Genomic DNA, 14,888 nt, shown 5'->3' with positions numbered 1-14,888 from the left:
ATTTCCCAAATTTCGTTACATTCTTATCAGGTTATTGTACTCGATGTATTACCTTTTTATAACGCGTTATATAAGACTAATTTTTAATGGGCTACAAGCCTTATATGAAAGGCTCTAATGCAGCAAGCAGTACCTTATAATAAGGTGATTATATTCTGACTAATGGTTTATAATAATTTCTTTTGCAAGCCCTAAATTACATAGCTCTTATACATATTGCTATCTTTCGGATAATCCTCATGCCTGCTGACATAAACACAGAAAATTAAGGAGTATTATAATAAATACGAAATACAACTAATATTCCTGATACCATAAAACTTTTGCCCAAATGAAATAAGCCTTATATAAGGTTCAACTTTTTTGCTGAGTAAGTATGGCGTGTTTATTTCATTTGTCAGCATATGTCGGCGACGCCATAGAGCTATACCTTCGTGGTTCTAGTCCCGCAGCCTACTAAAAACTAAAAAAAACCTGCAAAGTCGTTACGTTCGCTGTAAGGTTTCTTTGTTACACTTAAGTTGTAATGAAATGCCAGAAGAACTCAACATTTTTCGTTTGCATTGTAGAGAACAACGAAGAGACGCATAGTTTGAGCTTTAATTAGGTACATATCATAGCCCTTTAGATATCTCGAAAAATATTGAAAACCTTGTACATGGTGCATGAAACTCTTTGAAGTCGAAGAAAAAACGTGTATTAGTAATAATATGTGAACCGGCCTATGAAAAGGTGGCTTATGATTCAAAAAATAAATTGCAAGGAACAGCTGTTAAAGATAAACAATGCATTTCTTCAGTTGTTTAGTAGTTTTTCTTTTGCATTATGAACAGTCATGCCCAACAGGCAAAGCGCAAACCAGTTTCTGACCGATATTTTGGCTCCATTGCCATCGAAAAAAATGCTATCAAAAAAATCTGAATATGCTTCACCAGCCACCAAAGTGCCATCGAAGGAACCAAAGGCTTCATCGTCTTTCATTTGTGCTCTCCTTTCTCTACATTTTAGTACACTTCTAAGCAAGTTAGGACTTTCTAGTTTTCACAACGTGAAAGAGCGTCTCAAAAACTATCGAAACCAGAAAAAAAGTGCAAAAATTGTTTTTGAGTCATAAGCCACCTTTTTATAGACTGGGTCACATATAATAATTATATTATGAATTTTTTTTATTTTCAATCCAACATCAGTACAGAAAATACGACAACTACTTCCATTATACTTTGCAAAGAATTTCTAAGCCTTTTCTAAGTATTCCTGCTATAATTAAGTTTTCACTTCCTTTATATTGGTCACATATTTTGGGCGCTTATTTTCTTTACAGAGATGGGGTCTATGCGAGGCAATAAAATCTATAAACCGAAAAAAGAAGCAGGGTAGGGTGTTAGCACCAGAGCTGTGGACGCTGGGTATCAACTTATTGCATAGGCGGTTCAACAGAGCATCAGTGGAACTTATGCAGATGAGGTTTCAGTCAACATAAGCGGCAGATGCCTTGCAACAATTAACTATCTGAGGAATCAGGCACTTCGAGATCCTACGTGCTTGGGCATCAATAGTGGGGTTAGCCACCAACGCGGAAAAAACCATCTAGTACAATTTACTAGGAAGTATAAGGTCCCGTTTTGGACTAAACCTAAGCTGGGAGGGATAATCCTACAACAAAACTTTAGCACAAAGTATCGTACTTGATAGTCAATTTTCGTGGAAACTCCATGTGAAAAAGAGAGCGCAGAAAGCCTCTGCGGATTTGTATGCATGCAAGAGAATGCTAGGATGCACGTGGAGCCTATCACCCAAACTCTCTTATTGGATATTTAGGTCAAACCCATACTTTACAATGAGCTTCTTGTTTGGTGGAGAGCCACACAAGAAAGTACGTATACCAAAACACTTAAGGGGGTGTCAGATTATCAATGATTAGCATAAGCAGCCCTAAAACTACCCCGACCCAATAACCGAAAAGCATCGCTTTAGCAGCTGCAACAAGGCTTAAGGCATCGGGTCAGAATGAGTGCCTGACGTATGGCCGCAGCAGTATAGAGCCACTCTATTATCGGGCAAACGGAATATATGGTTCCCTGTCTGAGCTTTGAAATAGATCTTGGTATAAAAATTGAGCCGTAGGGTTGGTGCCAGGTACACAAATGGCAGAACATACTATACACGTGTTTACTGTGTTGAACCAGAAATAAGTCGGTCCTACAGGCTGCATTAATCGCTCTATACTTTCACATAGGACTTAGGCGACTATTGCTTGTGGTCACGGATATATATTGACAGTCAGGCGGCGACTATGTCAATAATCTCACACAACACTTTATTAAGAAGTGTCCTGCAATTCAAAGAAGCATTAAACAAATTTTGCTTTGACCGAACCATACATCTTTACAAAGTCCCCGGTCATAAAGGGGAAAAAGGTAACGAAAAGGCCGATGAATTGGCAAAAAAGGATGCAGCACTCGCTAAATCGACGGTAGACTTCCCATGTGATGCATCAGGCAGAAAAAGCGTAGACAGAAATACGGGGCTGCAAAACTTCTACGATCATGTGCAAATCCATAAACTTATAGCGGTGTTGTGAATAGCTAGCTGTGCGATAAGCACACATGTGGTATGAAAATATCGGTATTCTGCTAAGTTACCCTTTAGATGCTGTAAGGATTAAACTTCTAGGGATACTCCTGAGCATTTTCTTTTTGTATTCCTGGTTCGAGCTAGAACTAGTCTAAGATCCTTCGAAAGCGCCTTTTTGGAAAATCTGGGTGTCTATGTATCGGCACGTCAAATTAGCTATGAGAATATTGGCTACTCACACCTATGCTTGGGCGAAATATACAAATAGCTTAGTAGCAAACAAACTACAATGCGGCTCGTCACTAAAAATATGCAGAAAGGAACAACAATCATGCTCGATTGATGGTTTGTTTGCTAGTGATCTTCCTTTTGGTATTTCACCATTTGTATGTGTGACACACATATATTATAAAATAAATTGTTTGCTTGAACGCGAATATCGACCACTGTTTTAGATGATAAAAATAGGAAAAAAATTGCGCTTTAGAGTTCTAGCTGGATTTTTAGTTACATGGAGTATATCATTTGTCGCAGATTTGCATTGTCATCGCGGAAAAAAGAACGCAGCCAAACGCATCAATAATAAAAACAATGCAAAAAAAAAATACTCAAATTGTTAAAAGAACAAGTCAAAAAAGCAGTATCATTTTTATATATATTTATACGTCATGTGCTATCTGCTTTTACCTCTACTCGTACACTACTCATACCCTGCAGTCAAAATACAAAGCAGTCAAACATTCTAGTTCATTGACTATAATTGTGTGGGGTTATTCATACTAGTTAGTATTTGAATGGTTCATTAGCAAAAATTTTTTCCGTCGAATTTTTTTTTTTGTCAGGACTTCTGCTGGTTAATGCAGCCATTAAAAAGGCCAAACCTTCAAATCAATAGGACCAAGCCGAATAGCTGTGCCAATTCTAGAACACCTTGAGCATAACGACATCACCTACGTGACGCATGTTTTCTACTTTCGTGTTTGGCTTTTCCATTGCAGAGTAATGAGAATTAAACTGACAATTCCACTACCAAAGCCTAGAAGTCCAGCTAACGATGGTGAGTCGTTATCCTTCCTTTAGTCAGTAGCCAAGACGTTGGAAACCATTCTGCTTTTTTCATTTTAAACGCAAGTCTTCGGTTAAGCAGCCATCAGCATGGCTCCTATAAAATGCATATCGCTATCACACCGCTTATCGTCAGTAATACCCATCGTGGCACTTGACCTGTCGAAAACATATGATACAGTCAACCACCGCGCACTTCTTCCAGACAAAGAAGGTTCACTCCTTGTCTAAAAGATGGACCGCAAACTCTCTAGGTAGCCAACAAGCGTCGGTTAAATTTAATACTGAAACCTAGAAACCTAGGGGCATTAAACAAAGGGTGATGCAGTGTGGTGTCCTATCCCCAATTCTATTTAACTTATACATTTCAGTATATAATACTGGACCGCTGAGCCCGCCTTGTCGGGCAGGTGGTCGTACGACCAAGATGAACAACTCATTACCTGAATGTAATAAGGAGGATGTAAAGAGGAGGACTGAGTCGCAATCCAAGGACGACAAATACGAATTAAGCGATGCGTCGGACTCGGGGAGCGAGAGTAGTGCTGATTCAATGAACTCCGTGTTGGAGAAGCACACAAATGAAAACGGAGTAGAAGAGTGGAGAAGGGTACGGAGCAGAGGAAGTAAAAGAGCTCTCTCGCAGTACCGTGCAGCACTAAGAATTGTACAACGCTTGGGAGCAGTGGTCGACCCAACAGAAGTGGAGATCGAGCGCTTGGAATGGGCCCATGAAGCGGTAGAAGTAGGTCGAAGGCAGTTCAAAAGGTTTGCTGCGAGAAACCCTCGGTTCTGCAACCGGTACGAGGAGGAAGAAGCGTCGAATGGCAGAATGAAGAGGCAACGTTCGGCAGAAGGCGACAAGCCTGCTTTCAAGAGGCAGAAAGGACCCAGTCCTGTAGCTGTAAGACAGATGGGTTCCAATAGCGAGGTAGCAACTACCTCGAAAGCTGCCAGTCAGAGGGAAGTTCCAACTACGAAAGTAGGAGATAAGCCAAAGGGAGATAACGCTAAGACTCCGGCTTTCTCGGAGGCGCTAAAGGGAGTTAACGCGAAGACTCCGGTGTTCTCGGAGGTTCTAAAGGGAGATAACACTAAGACTCCTGCTTTTCCCGAGAAGATGAGTGATGTGGCAAAGCAGTCACTGACTGTGGCGCTGGTTGATCGTAGCAGTCCGTTCGGACAAATGACTACTGAAAGGTGGAGATCTGTGGAAAGGGAGCTTATTAGCTTAATGCTTAAGATGATGCGGGAACAACCAAGTAAGCCCCTTCCAACCTTTGATTCGGGGGGATGGTATAATGGTGTGAAGACGATAGCGTGCGACAACATCGCGAGCTTGCGGTGGCTGGAGGAAGTCGTTCCAAACCTCCAAAGGCAAGGCACGAACGCGCGGTTTGAGGTGGTGGATAAAGCGCAAATCCCCACGGTACCAAAAGTTAAGGTATGGATACCATGCGTGATGAAGTCGGAGGATACACTGCGACTTCTGCAGCATCAGAATCCGAACATACCGACACAGGATTGGAAGGTACTTACTGTATCTCGGCCTACCGAGGATGGTCAGTTCTACATCTTCCAAATAAACAAGCAGGCGGAGGATATTCTGTACACGCAGCTTGGCAAAATGTCCTTTGGCACAGGCAAAATTTACATGCGACTCAGGAAAAGAAGTCCCGAGGATAAAAATCCTAATACGCTGGAAGTGGGCGAAGTCGAAAAGGACCTCAGAAGCCTAAGGGAAAAAAGACAGGTGGAGGTCCCCGACGTCACCACGAACGTGCTAGAAGAGGACCAACCGCTAAATGGTGCTGTGACTCGCACAGAGGAACACACGGCACAACATTCACGAGGGGCTGAAGGGGGCCTCGAATACTCTAAACCAAAAGGGCAAGAGGAGGACGACGACGTCAAGACGAAGGTGCTGGAGGGGGACAAACAGCCCAATGGTGCTGCGAGTCCTACAGATAAACCTCCAACACAGTAAAGTGGCGTCGAGCGAACTCCTCCTAACCCTTGAGGAGGGTTCGTTTGACGTGGCGCTGATCCAGGAGCCGTGGCTCTCATCGGGAGGAAAGGTTTCTGGACTTAGCGCGCGCGGGTTTGGCGTTTACTACGCACAAACGGAAGGACGGGTGCGAGCTGTAGTAATGGTAAGGAAACAGCTGCATTCATATATGCTGCCTAATTACACCACCGAGGATCTCGTAGCGGTGGCCGTTGAGCAAAAGAATAAGCAGGCATTTATCCTGGCGTCCTGCTACATGGCCCATGCTGCGGAGGTTCCACCGATGGAGTGCAAAAGGCTAGTACAGGAGGAAGGGCGCAAAGGGCGGTTGGTCATAGGCGCAGATGCAAATGCGCACCACAATGCGTGGGGAGGAGCAGATACGAACGAGAGAGGCGAATCTCTATTTTGTTACATCCTGCAAACCAATTTGCAGATAGCCAACAGGGGAAATGTTCCTACATATATTGGTCCAACATCCAGCAATGTTCTGGATATTACATTGAGCTCCGAGCGTGATATATCAAGGTATGATTGGATGGTTCTCGATTGACCATCCTTCTCCGACCATGCGTATATAAGCTTCAGCATCCCACTAAAGAGGGTAGAGAAGGGAGGAACCTTTAGAAACCCTAGGGCAACGAATTGGACTAAATTCCAGAAACATGTAGAAACGAAACTGGGACAACCCAAAGAGGTTGCTAATGTAGAGGAACTGGAGGAGTCGAATGAATTCCTAACAAGGACGCTTATGAATGCGTATAACAGAGCTTGCCCTCTAAGAAGATTCAGAGGAAAAGCAAAGCCGCCATGGTGGAGCAATGAGCTGAGTCTTCTAAGAAGACAGGTAAAAGAAATGTTTAAACTCGCAAAGACCGCGGAAAGCGAAGCGTGTCGGGACGAGTACAGGGATCTACTGAGGATCTACAAGCGTGAAATTACCAGGGCGAAGAGAAACTCATGGAAAAGTTTCTGTACGGACATAGAGTGCTCCAGTGAAACAGCACGGTTGAAAAAAGTCCTAGCAAAGGGAAACATAGTCCAGGGACTAATAAAGAAAGAGAACGGGGAATGGTCACGTGATAGTGAGGAATCCCTTGAGGTGCTTCTCGATACACATTTCCCATCGGGAGACGGTTTAGAAGAACCAGCAGACATCACTCACACTTCGATCACGTAGCTAGTGGTGCCGGGCTTGGTGACCGATACCAAGATCGAGTGGGCAGTGAAGACGTTTTCTAAGTTTAAATCGCCGGGCCCAGATGGTATATTCCCGGCCATGCTACAATTCTCAGGCAGGGCGGTCGTGGAATGGCTTAAAATAATATTCGATGGGTGCATAAGACTGAATCATGTTCCGCACTCTTGGAGAACTGCTCGTGTAGCTTTTCTACCAAAGGCGGGGAAGATCGGTCACGTGTATCCCAAAGACTATAGACCCATTAGCTTAACATCATTTCTGCTCAAAACCTTTGAGAGGCTGATAGATGTGTACATAAAGTCCAACGTGGATGGAAAGCTGCTCTCCACAACACAGCATGCGTACACCAAAGGCAAGTCGGTAGACACCGCATTGCATAGGGTGGTAATAAGCATAGAGAAATCCCTGGAATATAAGGAGTATGCTCTAGGAGTCTTCTTGGACATTGCCGGGGCTTTCAATAATGTTGCAAAATGGGCGATTATGGATGGTCTTAATTACATTAAAGTACATCCTGCCTTAATCAGATGGATCGGCTGCATGTTAAATTGCAGAAAGATTACATCACAATGGGGATTGTACGAGGCCACGAAATCAGTGGACAGGGGCACGCCGCAGGGAGGGGTGCTATCACCTCTGCTGTGGACACTGGTCATCAACCAACTGCTCAGGCAATTCGATGAGGGACCCGTAAAACTTACGGCTTACGCAGATGACGTTGCAATTGTCATAAGTGGAAAATGCCTTCCAACGATTAGTTCTTTGATGGATCGGGCGCTTCGGGATATTCATACCTGGGCATCTAATGTCGGGCTGAAAGTCAATGCGGAGAAGACGGATATGGTCTTGTTTACAAAGAGGTACAAGGTCCCAAATTGGACCAGGCCTAAGTTAGGAGCGGTGACCTTACAGGAGAAACCTTGCACAAAATATCTAGGAATTATCCTAGACAGTAAGCTGTCATGGAAGCTCAACGTGGAGGAGAGGGTCAAGAAGGCCTCAACGGCACTCTATGCATGTAAAAGAATGCTGGGATGTACGTGGGGCCTATCGCCCTCTCTTTCTCATTAGGTTTTTACAGCGATTGTAAGCCCTATTCTATACTATGGAGTTCTTGTTTGGTGGAAGGCCACACAAAAAACAACATACCTCAAAAAATTAGAGGGGGTATGCAGACTATCGATGCTTTGCATTACGGGAGCCCTGAAAACAACCCCGACGGCTGCACTGTATGCCATTCTGCACATTCCACCTGTAGACCTGGTAGCAAAGAACAAAGCATTAACGACCGCAACCAGGCTCGGTGCTTCGGGGCAGCTTGAGCGCCGACCATATGGCCATAGTAGTATAGCGTCCTCAGTCACAAGACGAACAGACTACATGATTCCCTACCTGCACTTTGAGGGAGATCTTAAGGCCACAATAGAGGTGGACGGTTGGCGCAAGGGTGCGCAAATGGCGGACGAGGCGATACATGTGTACACCGATGGTTCCAAAATAGTGGAAGGAGTAGGGTCTGCGGTATACTGCGCTGATCCGGAATTAAGCAGATCCTACAGGCTGCCGGATTACTGTAGCGTTTTCCAAGCGGAAATATTAGCCGTAACCAAAGCAGTAGAAACCCTGGAAGAGAATAGCTTAAGGTGCAACCGTGTTAACTTTTATATTGACAGTCAAGCAGCAATTAAGGCAATAATCTCGCATAGCACAGCATCTAAATGCGTGTTAGAGTGTAAGCAGTCTCTGGAGAGAATCGGGACAGGGAGAAGCATACATCTATATTGGGTCCCAGGGCATATGGGAATAGATGGGAATGAAAAAGCGGACGAATTAGCTAAAAAGGGCGCATCCCTTGAAGCTTACTCCGTAGACGTCCCAATTAGATTGGGCGAGATTAAGCGAAGGCGAGAGGTGGACATGATCGACCAAGCAGAAAAGGCGTAGGTTCAAGCGCGGGGCTGTAAAGTGTCGAAGATTATGTGTAGGTCTTACAACCTTAGACTAACACAGTTGCTTCTATCATTAAAAAGAGAGGACTGTAGGCTCATGACGGGTATTCTGACTGGACACTGCCTTCTGGCGTCACATGCCTTTAAATTAGGCTTGGTCAGTGATAGCAGGTGTAGGAAGTGCGGGTTGGAGGAGGAAACGATCGAGCACGTTCTGTGCTCGTGCCCTGCACTTGCCAGGCTAAGACTCCAGCTATTAGGAGTGATACAGCTGTCAGATCTAGAAGCAGCAAGTGGCTTAAATCCTAGGAAGCTTCTAGTATTTGCCAAGAGGACGGAGTTATTTTATAACATAGGTCCTGGTTTTTGATAGGGTTTTTCAGTTTGGTCGTTAAAACAAACTTCTGGTAACACTACGGACTCAATCAGTCTATGTGAGGTCCTCATGGACCGGCCAGTTCAACCTACCTATACATTTCAAAGCTCCCTTCACCACCAGAATGAGATACCAACGTATCCTATGCCGACGACTGCACGATAATGGCAACTGGGCTTGGCTCCTCAGGAATTAATTTCCAAAATAAATAGGTATCTACCCATTCTTTCTATTATTTTCACCTCGCGCGATCTAAAACTATTGACAAGTCCATGGCCACTCTGTTTAAGATATTTAAGGAAGAGATGCCGCAAATATTGGACATTCACGTCGATGGCGTTACGCTACCGACTATCAGTTTCCCAAAGATCTAAGAAGTGATGTTAGATAATACTCTCACCTTCAAGGAGCATACCTCCGAAATCGTATCTAATTAAAGTTCAAAGCCATACTTACAAAGCAACTATTCGACTGCTTATCTGATACGCGTTACCGGTTTGGTCGCTTGACTTAAAAGTAACACAATTTAAAAGGCTACAGGAGTGCCAAATACTAACTTAAGGGAGTTTTTTGCTGACAAGGCGGGGAATTCCATCAATTAACTGCTTGATCTAGCCCCGCCTCCCAACTCAGCCATTTGATCCAGATAAACATAAGGAGGCTCTAAGCCTAATCCTCACTGAGTCTGTAAATATCTTCACTTGGTCGGTTCGGGTGAACGCTCTTATCAGCATACTGTTGCATAAACTATCTAGTATGCCAATTGGTATGATATTGGTATTTATACTGGTATAATGCTGAAGCAGAGGCTGAGTAGAATGTTAAATGGTATGACCCTGATACAGATACTGAGTAGTATGACATCTGGTACGATTGTGGTGGATATAATGATTAGTTTGCTAACACGTATGATGCTAATGCAGAGACTGGCAATTGATATTTCGTAGGACATCACCATGTTAAAAATGTCAGATGCCTATATGGAAAAAAGACAGAACTCTAATCAGTTGGGAATTTTGACAAACTAGTATTCTTCTATTATACAACTGGTTTTGACTGCAGGGTATTTACTACGGGCTACGCAAACAATAGACTTAAGCGCCAAACTTGTTTTATTGTTTTCGCTCATATACTAACAATATTAAAACTTGTTTATTCGTTAACTTTTTGATTACGCTTTTTGAATGCATTCAAGTATTTGAAACGTAAAAATCTTAAACAGTTCAAAAGCACACATGCAATACTCACCATTTGCCAGATATCGGCTGTATCGAGCCCAGTTGGTGGCGGTTGTGGGCTGATGGATGACGGCGCTGATGAAAGAGCTGAATCAGCATCAGAATTATTGTCCTGTGTGTAAAAATAGCAGAATAATAAAGTAAAGTAAAATTTGTATTTAGTTTTGTTTTTTTCACTCACGCATTCTCTATGCAATAGACTTACCGCTTTTGTTTGTTCGTCATGATGTCGTTCATTTGTTTCAACTGTTTGCGCTGTTGCTGTTGTTGTTGCTGTCGCTATTGTTGTTGTACACATATTGTTTGTCGTTTTTGTTATTAATGTCGGTTTTGTTGCAGTTATATTTGTTGTTGTTATTTTTAGTAAATTTTCCGTGTCATACGTCTGCGCCAACTGCTCTCTTACATCTTGCGTTTGTGTTAATGGCGCGCATAGTGTTGTTGTTTTTAGTAAATTATTACAATTTTCATTAAGTGGTGTTGTTGTTGTTGATGATTTGATTGATGACGTTATATGAGTATTATTATTATGAATTTGTTCATTATCGACATTTACATTTAAATTAAGTCTAACACTTTGTTGTAATGGTTTCGTTGATTTGAGATTGCTTTGCGCTTGATTGAGTATTTGGTTTGTTATTTTTGTGGTTGTTGTTGTTGCTGTTGCTGCTGTAATAGCGGCAGTTAGCTTGTCATTTGTTACGCCTATCGTTGGCGTTATCGTTTTGTTATTACTTATTTGTAGATTTTTTGTATTATTGATTAGCTCAATGTCCTTGAGTTTTTTCACCTGAAAAATGAGAGAGAAAAAAAAATAAGTAAAGAAGTTGTGATTGAAAATAGAATATGGAAGTTATGTAAAGCAGTAAATATTTCAGGAGCTATTTATATATCTGGAAGTGAAAGATTGAAAACCGATTTTTGAGCAAATCTTAACAAACCAATTTTTGTTTGGTGGAAATTAAAAGGATACAGAAGTTGCATGGACAGAAGCTTGGAGCTTCGGAGTTTCTAAGATCATTTGCAAATCTTACAACGCTAGACTGACAAAGTTGCTTATATCTCTAAGTCTACACTGTCTTCTGTCGTCACATGTTTATTATGTATGTATGTAGGAAGTTCGAGCTGCAGTAAGCAAAGGTTGAGCACTACGGGCAGCATACTTGCCAGATATCGAGACAGCTATTAAGCTAATCCTTCAGTATTCGACAAGAAGACGGAGTTACTCTATAACAGTACTGGCACCTAGGTGGGGTGTTTTCGTTTGGTCTTCAAACGAAGTCTGGTAACACTATGGACACATTCAGTATATGTGAGGTCTTTATTGAACGTCCAGCTAAACCTTACCAAACCTATCTCATTGTCTTCGTCTTTATGCATTTATGCCTTCATATACATACATATATAGTTCTTATGATTATCAATTATTATTTTTTTCTCATTTTTTTTTCAAGAATGCCATCTCGGCTACAAAAAAGACGCGAAATTAATAAAAATTATATACGAAATTTACAATTAATCATACCTCAGGTAAATCCCTCAAAGCTTTGTGAAGAATCTTAAAGTATGCAAGGGAGGGGCTTAATATTATAATTTATGCAAATAATCATCATTCATTTATCGAAGGCATTTTATAATGTCATATTAATGAAGAATTTATAGCACTAATGAACTTGTTTCATTACGACCAATTTTTAGAGAATCAAATGTGTTGACAGGAAATTACAAAAAGACTGATCACTAAAAATCTGCAGCAGTGTACTTTCAGATCGCATAAATCAATTTCTGATTACATAAATAAATGAATTGCTACCATTGAAGATGATACTGGACGATACATAGCACTATGCGCTTTTGCTCTTTGCTCCATGTTTTTATACCCAGCTGTACTTGTACACAGGGTATTATAACTTTGATTGGATAACAATTGGTTGTAAAGGTATTAGGATAGATTTAGGCTTCCATATATCAAAATCATCAGTATCGAAAAAAATTTGATTGTGCCATGTCCATCCGCCCTTCCGTCCGTCCGTCTGTCCGTTAACACGATAACTTGAGTAAATATTGCGATATCTTCACCAAATTTGGTACATGAGCTTACCTGGACCCAGAATAGATTGGTAATGAAAATGAGCGAAATCGGGCGATAACCACGTCCACTTTTTCGATATCGAAAATTTAGAAAAATAGAAAAAATGAGATAATTCAAAAACGAATACTGTTAAGCTGATGAAATTTGGTAGCTGGATGGGTTTTATAATGCAAAACCTAAATTCCAAAAAAATGTTGGATTATGGGCGTGACACCACCCACTTTTAGTAGAAGAAAATTTGGAAGTTTAACAATCCGTAAATGAAAATTCGTTAAAGCTATTACATTGCAATTTGGCAGAGACACCATCATTGCGAAATTATATAGACTGAGTGAACATAATCAAAATCGGTCAAGAGCAGTGTTTGTAGGGAAATCCCCATATCTGAAGGAAAACTGCATTTTTAATCACTCAAGTTTCGCATGTTTCGTTGGTTGGATCGAAGCTAAGACCATGTTTACACATCCTTAATCTACAATAAATCTTCAACAGATAATCTACGCGTTTACATATACTCCATTCCCAGGAACTATATTATTTTCAGTCCAATTTTTACGTTTCCCTTTTATTTTGTGCTTCCAATTAGAGATTACATTCTAGAGGTGCAACTTTTTCTATGAAAACAAATCTGCTGCTCTAAAATTTGTTCATAATTACCGATTATCGAGGGGAAAAATTATATGGGAAATGCAGTTGTATAATTAACAATTAGGAATTAGGTACGAAAATGAAGATAATCTCGTTATATGTAAACTAGGTCTAAGCCAGCTGGAAATATCGGGCCCAACTAGCGCACATGGCAGAATTTTGATGTACTTTTGCCTGGAAATATTTGGTCAAAATACTTCATAATGACCCTTATGAAGCAAAAAAAAAAACAGTTTTCGGTAGTTTGTGATATTTAGAGCTTCTCCTCTAATTTGCGTCATGCTTCTATAAACGGCAGCTCTAAGGGAAATGAGTTTTCACTAGGAATTCACTAAGAAGCTTTTTATGGCAGAAATACACACCACGGATATAGTCTACACGTTTTACAAATCAAAGTGTTAAATTTTGGAAAGACAAATCTGGAACACAACTGAAAGGATTGGGATGCAATTTCCTTTAAAACGAACTCTATATTTAGCTTTACTTGAAAAAAGTGGCTTGTTCTTTTCTGCTACATTTAGTGATAAAGTTTTATAATTTTTAAGACTACGCACATAATTTATTTATTTATTTTAGTAATCAAACACAACAACCATAAGTTTTATTTACAGTGTTTGACAATTGGACTTAAGAAAATAAATATACGTAGATACAAAGTGTGTTTAAAAAATTTTAAATAGTTTAAATTTTAATAGTAAGAAGGATTGATGAGGTTGTAAGGGCAATAGGTAGTAGAAAAAAGATAAAGAAAAATAGGTGTAGGAAAGTGTGGAAAGTTTATAGAAAGAAAGGATCACATTTTAAAATATTTAAATTTGTTGAACAAAATAACGCAATGGTTCTATTTTAAAGGGCAATGTTCCCTTGATACTTCTAATCTCCATCGGTAATGTGTACCAAAGACGAACCGCAGAAACAAAAAATTGACGCTCAGACGTTCGTGAGTTGAATGCCAAATGCAGTATTTGTAAGGAGCGCACTGATCTTGCGAATTTTAGATGTTCACTAAGATTTAAGGGTTCCTTATTTACCAGAATCCTTTGTAGGAGTGCTACGGACCTGAACTTTAGTAGATCATCTAGTAGAACACAGCATATTTTCACAGCATATCGCAGTGTTGTTAAGCATTACTTTGGGATAGCGGTTAAGGTCAAAGTGTTTCTTATAGATAGCGATGCACTGCGATTTACTGGGGTTTAAGAATAGTCCACTATCACTAGCCCATTCCTTTAATAGGCATAGATCGACGTTCAGATTGCGTATGCAAGTTTCAATGGATGCGAATGGACTACTTAGATATATTTGAACGTCATCTGCATATATGTGAACATTGCTGTGCTTAAGAACATTTGGTAGGTCGTTTATATATAACACGAAAAGTAAAGGACCAAGTATAGATCCTTGCGGAACACCTTTAGTTACAGGCAATAGGTTAGACATAAAACTACCCACACTTACTGATTGGGATCTCTCATTGAGGTACGACTTGATTAGATCTACAGCTGGATTAGAAAATCTAAAAAGGTGCTTAAGCTTAAAACAAAGTAATGCATGATCGACCGAGTCAAATGCCTTCGAGTGATCCAAAAGAGCAAGAAAGGTAACACGATCATGGTCCATATTCTGCCTTATATCATCCGAGACATTTAATATCACAGTGATACAGCTTCTATTTTTCCTGAAACCAGATTGGTACGGACTAATTGGGGAGTTACTATTTACGAACGAGTTTATCTG

General features: G+C 40.9%; 1 protein-coding gene across 4 annotated transcripts in view; it reads right to left on the bottom strand.

The window, feature by feature from the left end:
- Pif1A (PFTAIRE-interacting factor 1A) overlaps positions 1-14,888 on the bottom strand; it is a 463,696-nt gene that overhangs the window by 84,401 nt on the left and 364,407 nt on the right. For all 4 annotated transcript variants that reach the window (XM_067788419.1, XM_067788427.1, XM_067788408.1 and 1 more), the window contains 2 exons: positions 10,617-11,201; positions 10,422-10,523 (listed from right to left, as the gene is read on the bottom strand). In XM_067788419.1, coding sequence (XP_067644520.1) covers positions 10,422-10,523; positions 10,617-11,201 — 687 coding nt within the window. The remainder of the gene's footprint in view (positions 1-10,421; positions 10,524-10,616; positions 11,202-14,888) is intronic.

Source organism: Eurosta solidaginis, chromosome 1 (assembly GCF_040869045.1).
Source record: "Eurosta solidaginis isolate ZX-2024a chromosome 1, ASM4086904v1, whole genome shotgun sequence".
NCBI lineage: Eukaryota > Metazoa > Arthropoda > Insecta > Diptera > Tephritidae > Eurosta > Eurosta solidaginis.
Note: the sequence above shows the minus strand (reverse complement) of the source record. Positions and strands in the feature narration are given on the sequence as shown.